This window comes from Agelaius tricolor, unplaced genomic scaffold (assembly GCF_023055355.1).
Source record: "Agelaius tricolor isolate 1412-34295 unplaced genomic scaffold, bAgeTri1.0.p SCAF_9, whole genome shotgun sequence".
Lineage (NCBI taxonomy): Eukaryota > Metazoa > Chordata > Aves > Passeriformes > Icteridae > Agelaius > Agelaius tricolor.
The window spans coordinates 11,512,751-11,526,164 of NW_027269269.1; the positions used below are offsets into that span (position 1 = coordinate 11,512,751).

Genomic DNA, 13,414 nt, shown 5'->3' on the forward strand with positions numbered 1-13,414 from the left:
CGCGCCGAGGCGCGGGCTCCGCCCCTCTCTGCCCAAGGCTGCCCAGAGACGCCACCGGCCACGCCCCTCCTCTGCGCCGGTCACGCCCCTCGCCCCGCCCCCTCTTGCAGGCTGCCCGGAGATGGGAGCCGGAGCGGGCGCTGCCCATTGGCCGGCGGCGGGCGGCCCATCGCGATTGGCCGGCGGCGGCGGCGGTGGGCGGGGCGGACGGCGCGGATTGGCGGGGCCCGCGGGGGTGTGCGCGGGGGGCGGTGGCGCGGAGCGGGCGCTGGGGCCGCGGCCGGGGATGGGGGCGGCCGGCGGCGCGGGCAGCTGAGCGGCGCGGAGCGTCCTGGGCCTCCCGTCCCGCCCGGCCGTCGCCGCCGTCCCCGCCACCATGAACCGCCTCGGCTCCGGACCCGTGGGCAGCGCCGCCGCCGCTGCCGCCGCCGCCGGGCAGTACCGGGTGTGCGGCAATTGCCGGAAGGTGCCGAGACAGGTATCGGGGGGCGCCCGCACGGAGGCGGCGGGAGCTGCGGGAGAGGTTTGTGGGGGGATTCGGGGAGCGAGGGGCAGTGGGACAGACTTGGCGGGTGGGACGCGTACGGCGGCAGTGGCCAGAGGGGAAGTGGGCAATGGGGCGGGGGAATGGAGGAGGCGGTGGGATGGGGGCTTCTCAGGAGGAGAGTGCCGGGGAGTGTGGGGTGGGGGGAGCAGGGGGGAGCAGGGCGAGGGGAACCCGGGGGGCGCCGAGGGGTGCCAAGTGCCGCGCCCCCTTCGCCCCTGTCCCCCTTGGGACGGCTGTCACTTGCCCAGGCTTGTCCCAGGCTGCCCCCCCTGCATCCCGAGGTTTTGGGGAGCGCTCGGCATTGCGGGGCTTGGCCTGGGGCCCCGCCGCGCTCGTAAAGTTTATTATCCACGTATTCCAGCGGCGAAATTCACCCCCGCGATCTCCGTCAAGTCTTTGTGCGGGGGGGGAGGGCGGGCGGAATTGGGATCAGAGCTTTAAAGATGTAAGAAAAGCAGCAGGAATGGGCAGCCCCCCGCCCCCCGGCCCGCAGAGCGCATCCCCGCAGCAGCCCCGGCCGCTTCCCGCGGATCCCCCGGGGGTGCGGCGGCTGCACCCCCCGGTGCCGACATCTGCCTCTCGGGGAGCATTAGTGGAGGTGCTTTTTGTTTGTCCAGCGCAAATGAATTAAAATTGCTGAGCTGTTCAAATGCGCCGAGTCTCCGAGCGCCCAAGATGAACGCGATGCCGGTTTTGGTTTTATTTTAATTCAGTCTCTCCCAACACATTTTGCTCCAGGTTGATTCTTGCAAATGCTAAGAAAGCCTGTAAGTCAGTGAGCTCAAATATTTGCGCTCTTTGTCCGAAAACTGTTTTTCTTCCTCTGTGGGTCAGGCCAAGTGCCAATCAAAGTTGTTTTTCAAGCCTCTCTTCCCTGCAGTAGGACTGCTTTTTTCTTTCTTCCCTTTTTTTTTTTTTTTTTTTAAGGGTTTGGTTTTTGGAAAGGAGGTGTGTATTTAGGGGAGGGGGAGGAGAAACGTTAAAAATCGGTCAGAGAGAGAAGCAGATCTTAAAAATCGTGTTTCTTGAATATTTTAATGGAAACAAAATCTTATTAAATGTGCATGCTTGGTATGTGCAGTTATTTTTTCCATAAACTCTTGGATCATATTACAGTTGATACTTGGTGCTCAGCTCTTAGCTCAGCTTGCGAGAAATGTAATGGATCAGAGAAGCACACATCAGCAGAGTCTGATTTTTAACCATTTCGTTGCAGGACCAAATCCCTTCTTGGCTTTAGCTTGCTGCTGTTCCCACTTAAAGAAAAACAGAGAAGTTCTGCAGGGTTAAAGCCAGAAACAGCTTCAGACTTGACATATGTCTGAAGACATACAAATTAACCATTGCCAAATATGTCTGTAGAGCAAGCAGGGAGGCAGCTTGCTTTGTTCTGCCAAATAATCAAAATGTTTTGTTGACAAATAAAGTGGTGCTTGGCAGCACTTGTAGATCTAAAATTAAATTTAAGTTAGTGAATTTTTTGAAGTCGTATTCCTATCCTGCTGGGTAGGACTTTTTTTGTATACCTCTTTAATATCAGTGGGAGGTAGGAGGTGGTGGCAAGGTTAGATAGTCCTTTTCTGGTAACGGGAAACTTGCTGGATTTGATTTATTGTTGGATTTTAATTTTATTTTAAAGTAGTTTAGGGATGATGGTGAAACATAAGAACCCAGTTGGGTCTATTGAGGAAAGCAATTTAGTGCTGCTCTGCTGTGGTCATTTCAACCATACAAAATTGGGGAAGAATAAAGAAACTGAGTCATGAAAGCCTCTTGAAAGGTGTTCTGTGCTTTCAGTGGTGGCACTGGGACATGGTTCCATCTCTGTTGTAGGCTGGACAATAAAAACATAAGTGCAAAGCTTCTGACTACATCTGTCATTATTTAAGAGCTGGTGTAATAAAAATCACTGTAAATTTTAACCTTTTGCACCTCCTTGGCAAGCATGCAAGTAGAAGACATGAGGAAAAACCCAAAACAAAACGCTTGACAGAAGTGAGATGTAAATTTGACCTGAATCTCGAGGAGTAATAATCTTCAGATAAATGCTGCCTCATCTGTTCTTTTGATGGTGTTGGGTTTTTTTTTTCTTAATGTTCATGTGATAATATACTGGAAAGAATGATTGGCCTTGGAACATGTTGAATCTCTTCTGCCCTCCTCCGTTTTAAGTCTTTATTTGAAATCATTTGAATGCTCACAGTTTAGGTAGAGCTGTTGTCAAAATCATAAGGGGCAAAGCAAGCTTTCAACTCAGTGGCATATAATGAAATTTGAAACAGTCTAGCAGGTTTTGGTTTCTCATGGGTGAAGGTAAGTTTCTCTTTCAGCTGGGAAACAGGAAAAGCTAGATGCTGCACTTTATGCTTCGTCCAATTTCAGATTAATCAAAGTTACATTTATAATGGAAAGTTCTAAGAGGGCAGCGCTGAGAATCTTGCTAAGGATTAATGGGTTGAATTTGCCTATGAAGAAGGTTTCTCATATTAAAAGGATACATATTCCAGCTGGGTTTATTGTTATGGCACTCTATAGATAATCAGATCTGCTTGCAGAAGAATTGTTGCTAATCAGAAGGGCTTAGACAGTCAGAGGTACAACAACTGCATCATTATTTGGTTTAGGAGGAAAAAGAAAAGGACAGCCAGTAATGGGTGATTATAGGTGATACTGTCTTGGGTTTGGTGAGTGAGCTTGTTGAACACACAACCAAGGCTAATGCTTTTAAAAATCAGTTTTAAATACTTGGAAGAATGTCCAAAACAAGTGGAGTAGCTCTGGTTCATGGGACGGATGGTCAGACTTTGTAACAAAATTGTGGCATACCAGGAGGAGAAAGTGCTTAGCAGGGCGTAGGGGTGCTTTTGCCAAGTCTTTCCTAGAGGTGGGTGAGAGTTGCTGCCAGTTCAGTAACCAGGACAGCTCCAGCTCTCCCCTTGGAAAATGCAACATGTAGGGGAGTCCCTGGGCAGGGAAGCTCCAGGGGGTTATCCTGGAGCCTGATGGAAACCCAAGGTTCTCCTGCCTAAACAAAATCAATATCCCAAGCAAGAAAGAATATTATATAGGAAGAGCTCAGTATTTCTTTGGATAAATCACTGCTTCAGGAAGGCTTTTAGGAATGAGCAAGAAGTCTTCAGGGGCTGGAAAAATCCTGATATGTCAGGAAATGTAGGAACAGGGAGGATTTGCCAACTGTTCAAGCTTGGTTGCAAATTGCAAAGCGTGTGAAGTAAAAGGTTCTTTTACATGTACATACAAGTTGGTAGGACAGAAAAGTATAAACATGGTTCCAGGATTAAATATTTGGTTTGTGTTAGATTTCACTGGGGGAGATAGAAGAGCAGTGGCCAGGTAGGTGACAGGGGAAGGTGGTTTAAAAGCAACCTTCGTGTTGGCAAGGTGGAAGTGGAGCTGACTTAGCTGACCCTCCTGGCTTGAGCCAGTGTCTGTGCTGGAGTGCAGCATAAAGGCATATTAAATCCAGGGCTTTCCTGGTATTTATAGACCTACCTGATCAGGGTGATCCTGTGAGAGGGGAAGTACCCATAAAAATGATGGACATAATTTGCTCCTCATCCTCCCATGCATGTCTCCTCCTTTAGTACAACTCTCAATACTGTACAAAGTTACAAAGCAAATATGAAAAAAATATATATTACATGATACCACCAAAAGCAGGCATCCTAGACTAATGTTGTGGTCTTCTATTGATAAGACAGCTGCTAGAGTGTCCTCTTCAAAAACCTTTGAATGGACTAAAACTGCACTGTAGTCATTAAACATCTGAAGTAACATCAAAGGTTTAACTTGACACTGCAAGTCAATGCTAATTAAATGTTTGTATTTACTTACATCAAATGTTCTATATATCAAAAAGTTTAACTGGATTTGAAAACTATTTGCACAAATTCATAACAAAAATTAAACAACACATGTAAATATGAAATAGCAACACCTCTCAGTATAGTTTCTGTATGCTTTCCTGGCTGTGACATGTATCCTATTGTCCCCTGGCACTGACAGGTTACTGGGCAGGAGGGACCTTTGATCTGCCTAGTTTGTCTGTTTTTCTGTTACTGTTAATTACAGGGATTGGGAAGTGATGAGAATGGGAATTATGGGGGGCCATGCTGGAAGGAGAAGTCACTGTGCTGAGAGGACAATACAAGTGATAAATGTTGATGTTCCAGGGAGACAGGGACATTTCATGGAGAGCTGGGAGATCTTGAGCACAGGCATAGCTGAAGTGGTGTGAAATCCAGTGGTGTGAAATGTGAGAGTTACAGGCTTGGCTGTTTGCTGCTGATCACTTTGAATAAGAGCAGCTCCTTGGAAGGAGCAGGGGGGAGGATCTTTATGCAGGAGGACCAGCACCTTCCTGTCACCCTGCAGGGCTGTGGTGTTGAAGAGAAGAGAAGCTGGGAAGGATGGATCCTAATTAAAGAGGCACAGAGGGGAGCTGGCTGGGTGCTGGGAGGAAGGGTGTACTGATTTTGCAGAAGGAAACTAAAAAAGTTTGGTTTTTTAATCCAGCAGAAACAAAGACTAAGAGGGATATGATCAGTGTCTATAAATACATCTCATGGTAAGAGCAAGTGAGGAGAAATTAGCTCAAGAGTAGATGGATGTAATATGGTCATAAATCATTTAGGCTGGAAAATTGAAGTGTCCACAGGTACGAGGATCTGGAAGAGTTTGTTCTAGGTCTGATGCTGCCAAAAAAAGCACCTGCTTTTAAGATAGAAAAATGTGTGAACATCATTAAATGATGCCGTGCTTACAATAGCACTAACCTGGGCTCAGGGAGTTGAGGTCATATCCAAAAAAGAAGAAAAGACACACTTTCATTCACATTATTCTTCTGTGTGGGTGAATAAGAAAGTAGCCCAAAAGTGAACCAAAAATAGTTTAATGTCAGGTCTCATAAGCCTGTGTAAGCTAAAATATGTGTCACCATGAGTCATGAAGATGCATGGAGATGCTGTTACCTGCACTGTAAAAATCCAGAGGCCTTTCAAGGATATCTCAGCTATTTTGAGGGAAGTCAACCTGGTTCAGTCTATTCTGAGCATAGGCAAATCAAAGTTGCTGTGCCTTTGCTTGGAAAATACCCTGGATTTTCCACAATGCAGCACTTTTTCTAGTTGGCTTTGGAAATCTCATCAACAAACATCGGCTGTCACAGAGAATCTTAATTTGTAAAATCAAATTATATCTTTTACAGTTTGATGCCTCATAATAATAATCTCTCTTCACACTGTAGGGGGTGTGAGAAGCTGCCTAGATGGCTTTAAATCTCCAATGTGCTTCTTCTTAAAGGAGTTCTCAAAATGATTTGCAAACTGTGTCATGAAAAATCAACTCTGTTTTCATTGGTTCTAATTTTAGCAACATTCTGTTGTGTAAAACATTGTGTCTGCCTTCAGTGTTTGTGTCTTCCAGTCCCCTGGAGCACTGGTGAAACCAGCTCAGGTCACTCCTCCAACTAATCCTCCAACTAATCCTGTCCTCCCCATGCACAGCTGGGGGACAAGATGGAATTTTTAGGATCCAAAAATGTAAAGGTGTAAACCAAGAGCAGCAAACCAAACTTTTTAGGGCAGTTAAAGTTGACAGCAACAGGCCTCTCACTCTCATAATTCACTCTCATTTTTTTATTGAAAGATTTGATTTTAAAAAACTCCCAACAAATGAACAACTAAGAACAAGGTTCTTTCCTGTGAAATAAATGCAGTGAAAATCCAGAGTTGACTGGTTTCTCTCCTTCCCCATCCTCATGAGTGTTTCAGTAATTTGTATCTTTTCAGAATGTGATCCATTTAACTGGTTGTTCTCCCATCCCCTGTGTAGAGTCCTTGTGTCCTGAAATCAAAGGGCCATGTTGCTCTTTGCACATGTATGCTGGTCCTAAGGCTGCCTGGGTTCTCCTACTTTTACCTTAAAAACTACTGTAAAGAAACTTCCTTGTGTTTTCCTAGTTTTACTGGCTGAAAATGAGATGGCAGAACTATTAAATTTTCATTAGACCTGTAATGAGAGTGGCATGAGTGAAATGAACCTCTGGTGAACGACGCTGTTTTGCAATGAAAAGCTGTAAGAGGTGGCCTCATAGCAACCATGTTCATTTAGAATAGTCATTCTATTAAAAAAAAAAAAAAAAGAACAAAAGCAAAAGCACAATCTTTCCTGAATTACAGGGAGGGAATGGAGGTGAGAAAGGAAAGAAAGTGGGCAGGAGGATTTTCTTCAAAAGAAACTTTGAGGTTTAGTGTTGCGAGTGCATTAGCCAAGTGTGGAGGTTGTCTTCTGCTAGACTTACTTCAGGGAGTGGAGCATTGCATTAGCCAAATCACAGGCTGTGGTTTGGAGATGTGGACTCTGTGAACATTTGCTTTAAATTTATGCATATTACTTAATTAGGGCTTCAAATATCACATCTCTTTAAATGGCAGTGTTTTGAAATCTGAAAAAAATACTATGGTTCATTAAGCATCCTTGGTTTTTCCTCTCTCCCACATTGGTGAGGGAGCTGCTAATACTCATTTAGTTCTTGATTTGAACTGGTTTTTTTCTGGCTAGGGAGATTTGAGAGAGAGAAGATAGTGGTAAAATTTTCTTCTAGCTGTGCTTAGCTGGGGTCTGGAGATTTTATTATCAGATTTCCATTTACAGGGCTGGAGAATAATGGGGGATCTCCAGCATAGTTTGCATGTTCAGGCTGAATATTGGCTTTTGTCTAAGTGGGTCAGGATGGACCAGGGGGAAATGGGGCATTTTAAGTAGAAAAGAAATTTGAATTCTCAGGAGGGAGACCTCAGTTAATGAGAAATTGCACCTCATCATCTTTGGAAAAACCTGTATGGAAATAATTTATGCTGTTTAATTTCTCTGTTCTTCGCAGGTGCTCCTGTTTGTATGCAGAGGTGCTCCCCATTGTTGTCTCTGCAGCCCAGCCTGGTAGTCTTTGTGCTTTGAGTAGAAGCTATAGGGAATGTAATGCAGATGAATCAAATTGTGAAATGCCATTAGAGGGAGGTAGGGATACTCTCCACAAACAATTTTTTTCTGATTGTTTGCCTATCAGTCAGTCCATGAAATACATTACAGATAGTTCAAGAAATTCTGTGCAGTTCTTGGTATGCCATCCTGGGCAGACCAGTGTTACTGATAACAGAGGAGGCATGATCAAGGGGTATTAATTTTAAATGTCTCTCTTAATTACTAGTTTCAAATTTTTATTACAGGATGCTTCTTGCATATCAGACATTAGATAACTATCACTTGGGCCAAAATACTGGTAGAGATGGTAAACAATATTATGTGTTTATGAAGCTGAATAACTATTTTGTTCCTGTTACAGACCATATCAACCACTTATTTATTCAGATATCTTCATTCTCACATCTTTCTTAAATTGAGAGGAAGGTGTTTTGAAGCATGGGCTCTTTTCTTATGGGCATAATCTTTGTGGCAGTCATGGATTTAAGTTAGGGAGAGGCTGATGAAGGTGATGGTGCTCAGGGTAAGAGACAGAAGTCGGTGCTCTTAATTGAGCAGGATATATTAATTCTTTCCTGAATGTCCCTGGTTACCTGAATTAAGGTAAGATAAATAAACAGATACAACCTCCTGATTAAACACCTTTTGTTGTTGTTAATGACTCTCATGTTACTCCTAAGATAAGCACCTTGTTTTGTTAGACTAGCAATGGATTTCTCATGGATTCTGAGCTCAGCCTCCAACCTTTTGAACTTGGTAATAGTGTGAGGCTACCTGTAGTCCCCTTCCTCAGGGGATCAGGTGGTAAAAAGCAATAATGGAGTGGGATATGAAGTATTCTTGGCTCCATGTGTTGAGAATAGGCTGGAACAGAAATAATAAGTCTTTATCACAAGGGAATATGGTGTGGTCAGTGTGTGGACCACCCTTTGGCATGAGGTTTAAGTCTTCCAACATACACTAATTTAGGTTAACATGTAGGAAGGCCAGGAGGAATCGCATTCATGAGAATTCTTTGGAGTCACAGATCTCTGTTACCTCTGCAAGTGCAAAAAACATTTAGAAGAAAAGTAAAAGGTAACTTGAAAATCAGGTTTTCATCTATTCAGAATGAGCAGTAAAGTCATAAATACAGTCAATATGTCTCAATTGCTGCAGTTTGGAATCAAAATGTGTAATTGTGTATCTGTTTTAAAGCATATTAAATTTCAAATTAGTTTTGTCATGAAACTGGAGAGAAATGTAAATTCCTTCAGAGTCATTTGACACTTTATAGGATGGATTAAAATTGTTCCTTAGAAAGGAGGAATGGTTGCAAGAATGACTCCTCACTTAACATTTTCAAATAAAAATTCATGCTTCTGAGCAATTGCACATAACCTCAGTAAACAAAGTTATGCTCATGACAGTGAAGGAACACAAGCTGTCTTGGTGTAAACCATTCTAGAGCAGTACACAGCTGCTTATTCAAAATCATCATTTATTTGTCTCTGGGCAGTTTGTTATTGCATTGGATTTGCTCTGGCTGATACTAACAGAACAATTGAAAGCTAGCATATGTTCTCTCCTCCATATGAATTCTGCAGTTAAAAACTGTTTAATAAGACAGTGTCTTAACAATGTTGAACCTAATTTAATAGCACGTGCTTGTAAATATGTTTAATATCTCCTGCTGTAGCATGTGGTAAAGGGAATATAGTTACATTATTGTCTAAATGTATCTGGAGGGGTTTTGGCCATATGGTTCTAAATCTGTTTTAATGTAATTATGCCTATTAACTAAAAAAAAAAAAATATTCCCCTCTGAGTTGATTGACATTCCTCTCAGTAAAGCACCCTCATTGCTGATTAGAGGTGTGGAAATAGTAATTTGTTCTAGCATTTAGAAATTTGATTAGACCTCTAATGAAATGGAGCGCCTACATGCTGTCTAAATATTCTACCTGACACCAGCTGGATCTCATCCAGTGTGGAAGAACACTTGAAATGTTGCTTTACTACAATATGTTCTGTGTCTTGAAGTCAACATGCTGCCTGCATGCAAATACCCACTGGCTATTCAGCAGGCAGAGCAAGCCTTGTGCCTCCCTGGAAATCAGCATCAGGATGTGATTATTCCAGTGAGCAATGATTGCCTGACTGCAATATCTGGCTTAGAGTTAGAAAACTAAGGCAACTGTTAATAGAGAAGCACCCATAGAACCAACTCTGTAAGCTGGACTTGGGTGGTTGTGCACATACATTATACACAGCTTGATCTGTATATGAGGTAGAAACATGCTGAAGTTCCCAGTTTGTCCCTGTTGTTGTCCAGTAATAAGGTGACAACAACACACTACAAATAAGAATTTAAAGTTGAAGCACCACATTTCTCTCCCCATTATCAGCTGGCTCCTTCAGTTCCCTCCAGAAGCTGATTGCAGTACCCATTATGTGCAGTGGCAGCTGTTTGAGCACCCATGTTTTATAAGTCCTCTTTAATTCAGTGGCAGCCAATTTCACTCTAGACCACTATGACTAGAAAAACTCTAAACTAGGGCTCTGTTAATATCCTGTGGTGGAAACTTCCAGTCCCCAGCGGTAGGAGACATATCAAAATACTTTAGGAACACTTGAGGTGCTTGGTGTTCATTAGTCAACAGTTCATTTTGATTGGTTGCCTTCTCCCTGTGAAATCCAGAAGACAGGCTCTAATGCATCTCACTAGAATCAGACATGGCCTTTTGTGTTCTTTCTTTTCTTTTGTTTTTTGGGGTTTTTTTTTTCAGTTCTGTTTCTCCACTATATTTAATATTTTTACATTTTGCAGATGCCACATTTAAACAAATGCAGTGGAAAGGTTGAACCAGAAAAACTCCTGACTAGTTTATGCCATATTAATGGCTCACAGAATATTTTCATCTTCTTTCCCCTCCAAAAAAACCACAAACAAATTGTTCAATGACATTATTATTTGAAGTTTTGTGTTACTGGGAAAAGACTGGATGAGGCACTAACATTGGGGTCATTCAAGTAGAATCTGCTTTGAAATTAGTGACTTCTATTCCAGCAATTTAAAACTTGTCTTGCTTCTGTGCTGGTGTTTGACAAGTAGTTAGGAGGAAAGGTGTGTTGGTTGAAAAGGTCAACTTAACGTAATTAAAGGCTGAAGGAGTCTGCAGCCAGCATTGTAGTTCTTCAGGAGAGATGGAGCTTGGTGCCTCTTCCAGCAGGGCCGAGTCCAAGTGGAAGGAAAGCAGGCTGCAGCCATGGAGGGTTTGCTGCAAACATCTTTCACACATGGCTGAGAAAAGCAGGAGGGGAACGGAGGGGGAAGGAGGGTCTCCCTCCGTGCCCCTGCTCTTTAGGCCACTAATGCAAAAGGTATTAGATAAAGGTGTAGTTACTTGACCTATTTATCCAACAGAAACTTGCCATACAAGCAAAAGCAGTTTGACTATCCAGTGCTGTTGCTGTTTTGTATGGGACACTCCTTGGAGTTAAGCTGTGCCTCATGAATGCATAGAGGCAGCATCCAGCCATCCAAAATGATTAATTTGTCTTGTTTGAGAAGGTAGGTCTATGGCATCAGTTCTTGTTTCCCAGAAAAGCTGGACAAAAAATTGCACCTCTGTCTGTATAGAGGTAGGGCTGGGGCAAGTAAAGGCTGTGAATATGTCTCTTTGGAGCTGGGCTTACTCTGTTGAAAAGGTCTCAGTTTGGGTTTGGTGACTTCATTAAGAAAAAGGGCAAGTCGACTGGAGGGCAATGAAGAACCTTAGTAGGCAGTGCATGTAAATCACTCTTCCATAGCTACAGAAATCATTATTCAAACAGAGTATAAAATAAGTGAGTTTGTTATTTCTTTTTTTAATTTATTTATTTATTGCTGGTGCTTTTTTTTTTTTTTTTTGGTAGAGTCATTAAGTCACCAAATTGTAGCAAAAGCTCTCTTAGTAAAAGTATAGGCAGTACTCTGAGAAAATGGTAGCACCTGCCAGCAGAGGCTGGGGGTAAATCTGAAGTTCTGTCAATCTGCTGGCCTGGGTGGCTGGACAGAGCAGGAGTAGCTGATCTGTCTCTACACAATTCTTGTATTTACATGCAATAAATCTTCTCTAACAGTTAGGAGTCTTCATTTTTGAAAATCAGCATATCTTTTAAGCTCCGTCATGAAAATACATTTGTATCTTAGGTCTTTGCTGCCACCAGCTCAGCTACATTAAGTCAGTGTGTTTTGGAGATTGTATCTCACTAATGACTCACTTTGGTAAGATGTAACTTAAGATGCAAAATGTTCTTTAAAAAAAAAAAGGAAGAAACAGCCTGACTGCAAGAATTCTTATGGTCATTCCAACAAGTCAGTGGCTTGCGAATGTGCTACTGAGATGAAGCTTTTCCCCTGTCTGTCTCTTAGCCAGACTTTCCCAGACTAATCAAATGTAAAACAGTGTGTCAGCTCCCTGCTCATTGTAAAACAGTCTCCTGCCTTTGCAAACAAGACTCCTTGGAGAAATAATTTGTTCTAATTGGTGACTATTTCAGGATTTCCTATCAGGTGAAAAATCAAAAGGGCTCACCCATGGTTTTCCATCTGTGGCCCTAGCACCTATAGGATTTTTCTGGGCTTCCTTCAGGAAAACTGTGTAAGAAGACTCACTTCAGTAAACTCAGAGGCATGGTGTGGATGCCACCTCCTTCTGAAAAATGCTTACAAGTCAACTAATCAAAAGAGGCTTAAACTCCTGGCTTAGACAGCAAGGCGCTCACTCTTGGAAATTGTACCTTTAGGCTAGACATAAAGCATGTTAGTCAGGGAGATTTTATTTTCGTCTGGCACATTCTCTCTGAGTCATCAGCCAAAGAAAGATGGAGGAAAAAAGGTGCTTCTCTTAAAGCAGGAGGATATTGCTCCTTTTGGACGTTCAGGAGGGCTGTCCCTTCCCAGGCAGAGCGAGGAGAACAGCATCCGCGTGCCTTATGTTACTTGAACTGTCGCAAAGATGTCAGTGATCATCAGTTGTACATAAGCATTTGCCCAAGAAACTTGTGCCAAGGGGGCTTCTCATTTTCTTTTAAAAGCTTTTCAAAGGATTAACTTAAAATTTTAAGGAACATCAGCTACAAATTTTGCTATAAATTAGAAACCTTATGTTTCTGGCTCATGTTTTCATGATTGATGTTGTCTTGAATGTGAATGCAAATGGCCTAAAGTTCTCCATGGTGAGGTAGCATAGCCAATATGTGCTTTTCTTCCAGTACCATCCCCTGCCCATTAGGTGAGTAGTGAGAATCATAAGTATATTGTCTTCATGTTTTAAGGCATTAAAACATATAGACAATAGGCATTTTTTTCCTTCACCTTTTTCAAATCTAAATTGAGGAAATTTCTGATGAGGTGCATTTAGAAAATGGGAATAATAACACCGGCTTCCTAAAACCATATCAGTAAAGAATTGAAGTGTAATGTACTTCAGATTCTGAAGTAAATTATATGATACCAGCTGTGTGAACAGGCAGTGCAGGAATGTGCTCACCCAGGCACTAAGGAGCTCCATAACATGGCTTGCATCATCTACCCTGGATTAGCACAATGCTTATTTCTGAAATGGTTCAGTTTAGCTAAAATGCTTCCTTGCTTGGGGGATGTCAATTCCTGTCTCTATTAGAAAATAAGTTCCATTTTAATAGGACATAAAGAATAAGTATTTTCTTTGCACCAATCTATTGCAGATATATGAGAGCATTAGGGCAGATACAGTGGGTCAGATTGCAACTCAGATTCCCTGAGTTGTCACTCACTGTCCCTGACAGTGGCCAAGGAAAGATATTGAAGAAAGGAGAGACAAACAAAATGGAACAGTTTGTTATGCACTCCCACAGCAC

General features: G+C 42.8%; 1 protein-coding gene across 2 annotated transcripts in view; it reads left to right on the forward strand.

The window, feature by feature from the left end:
- The first annotated feature begins 257 nt into the window (after positions 1-257).
- SESN3 (sestrin 3) overlaps positions 258-13,414 on the forward strand; it is a 45,526-nt gene continuing 32,369 nt past the window's right edge. The window contains exon 1 of one of the 2 annotated variants that reach the window (XM_071432740.1): positions 258-523. In XM_071432740.1, coding sequence (XP_071288841.1) covers positions 377-523 — 147 coding nt within the window. In that variant the 5' untranslated portion in view covers positions 258-376. The remainder of the gene's footprint in view (positions 524-13,414) is intronic. The other variant, XM_071432741.1, reaches the window with a different exon arrangement.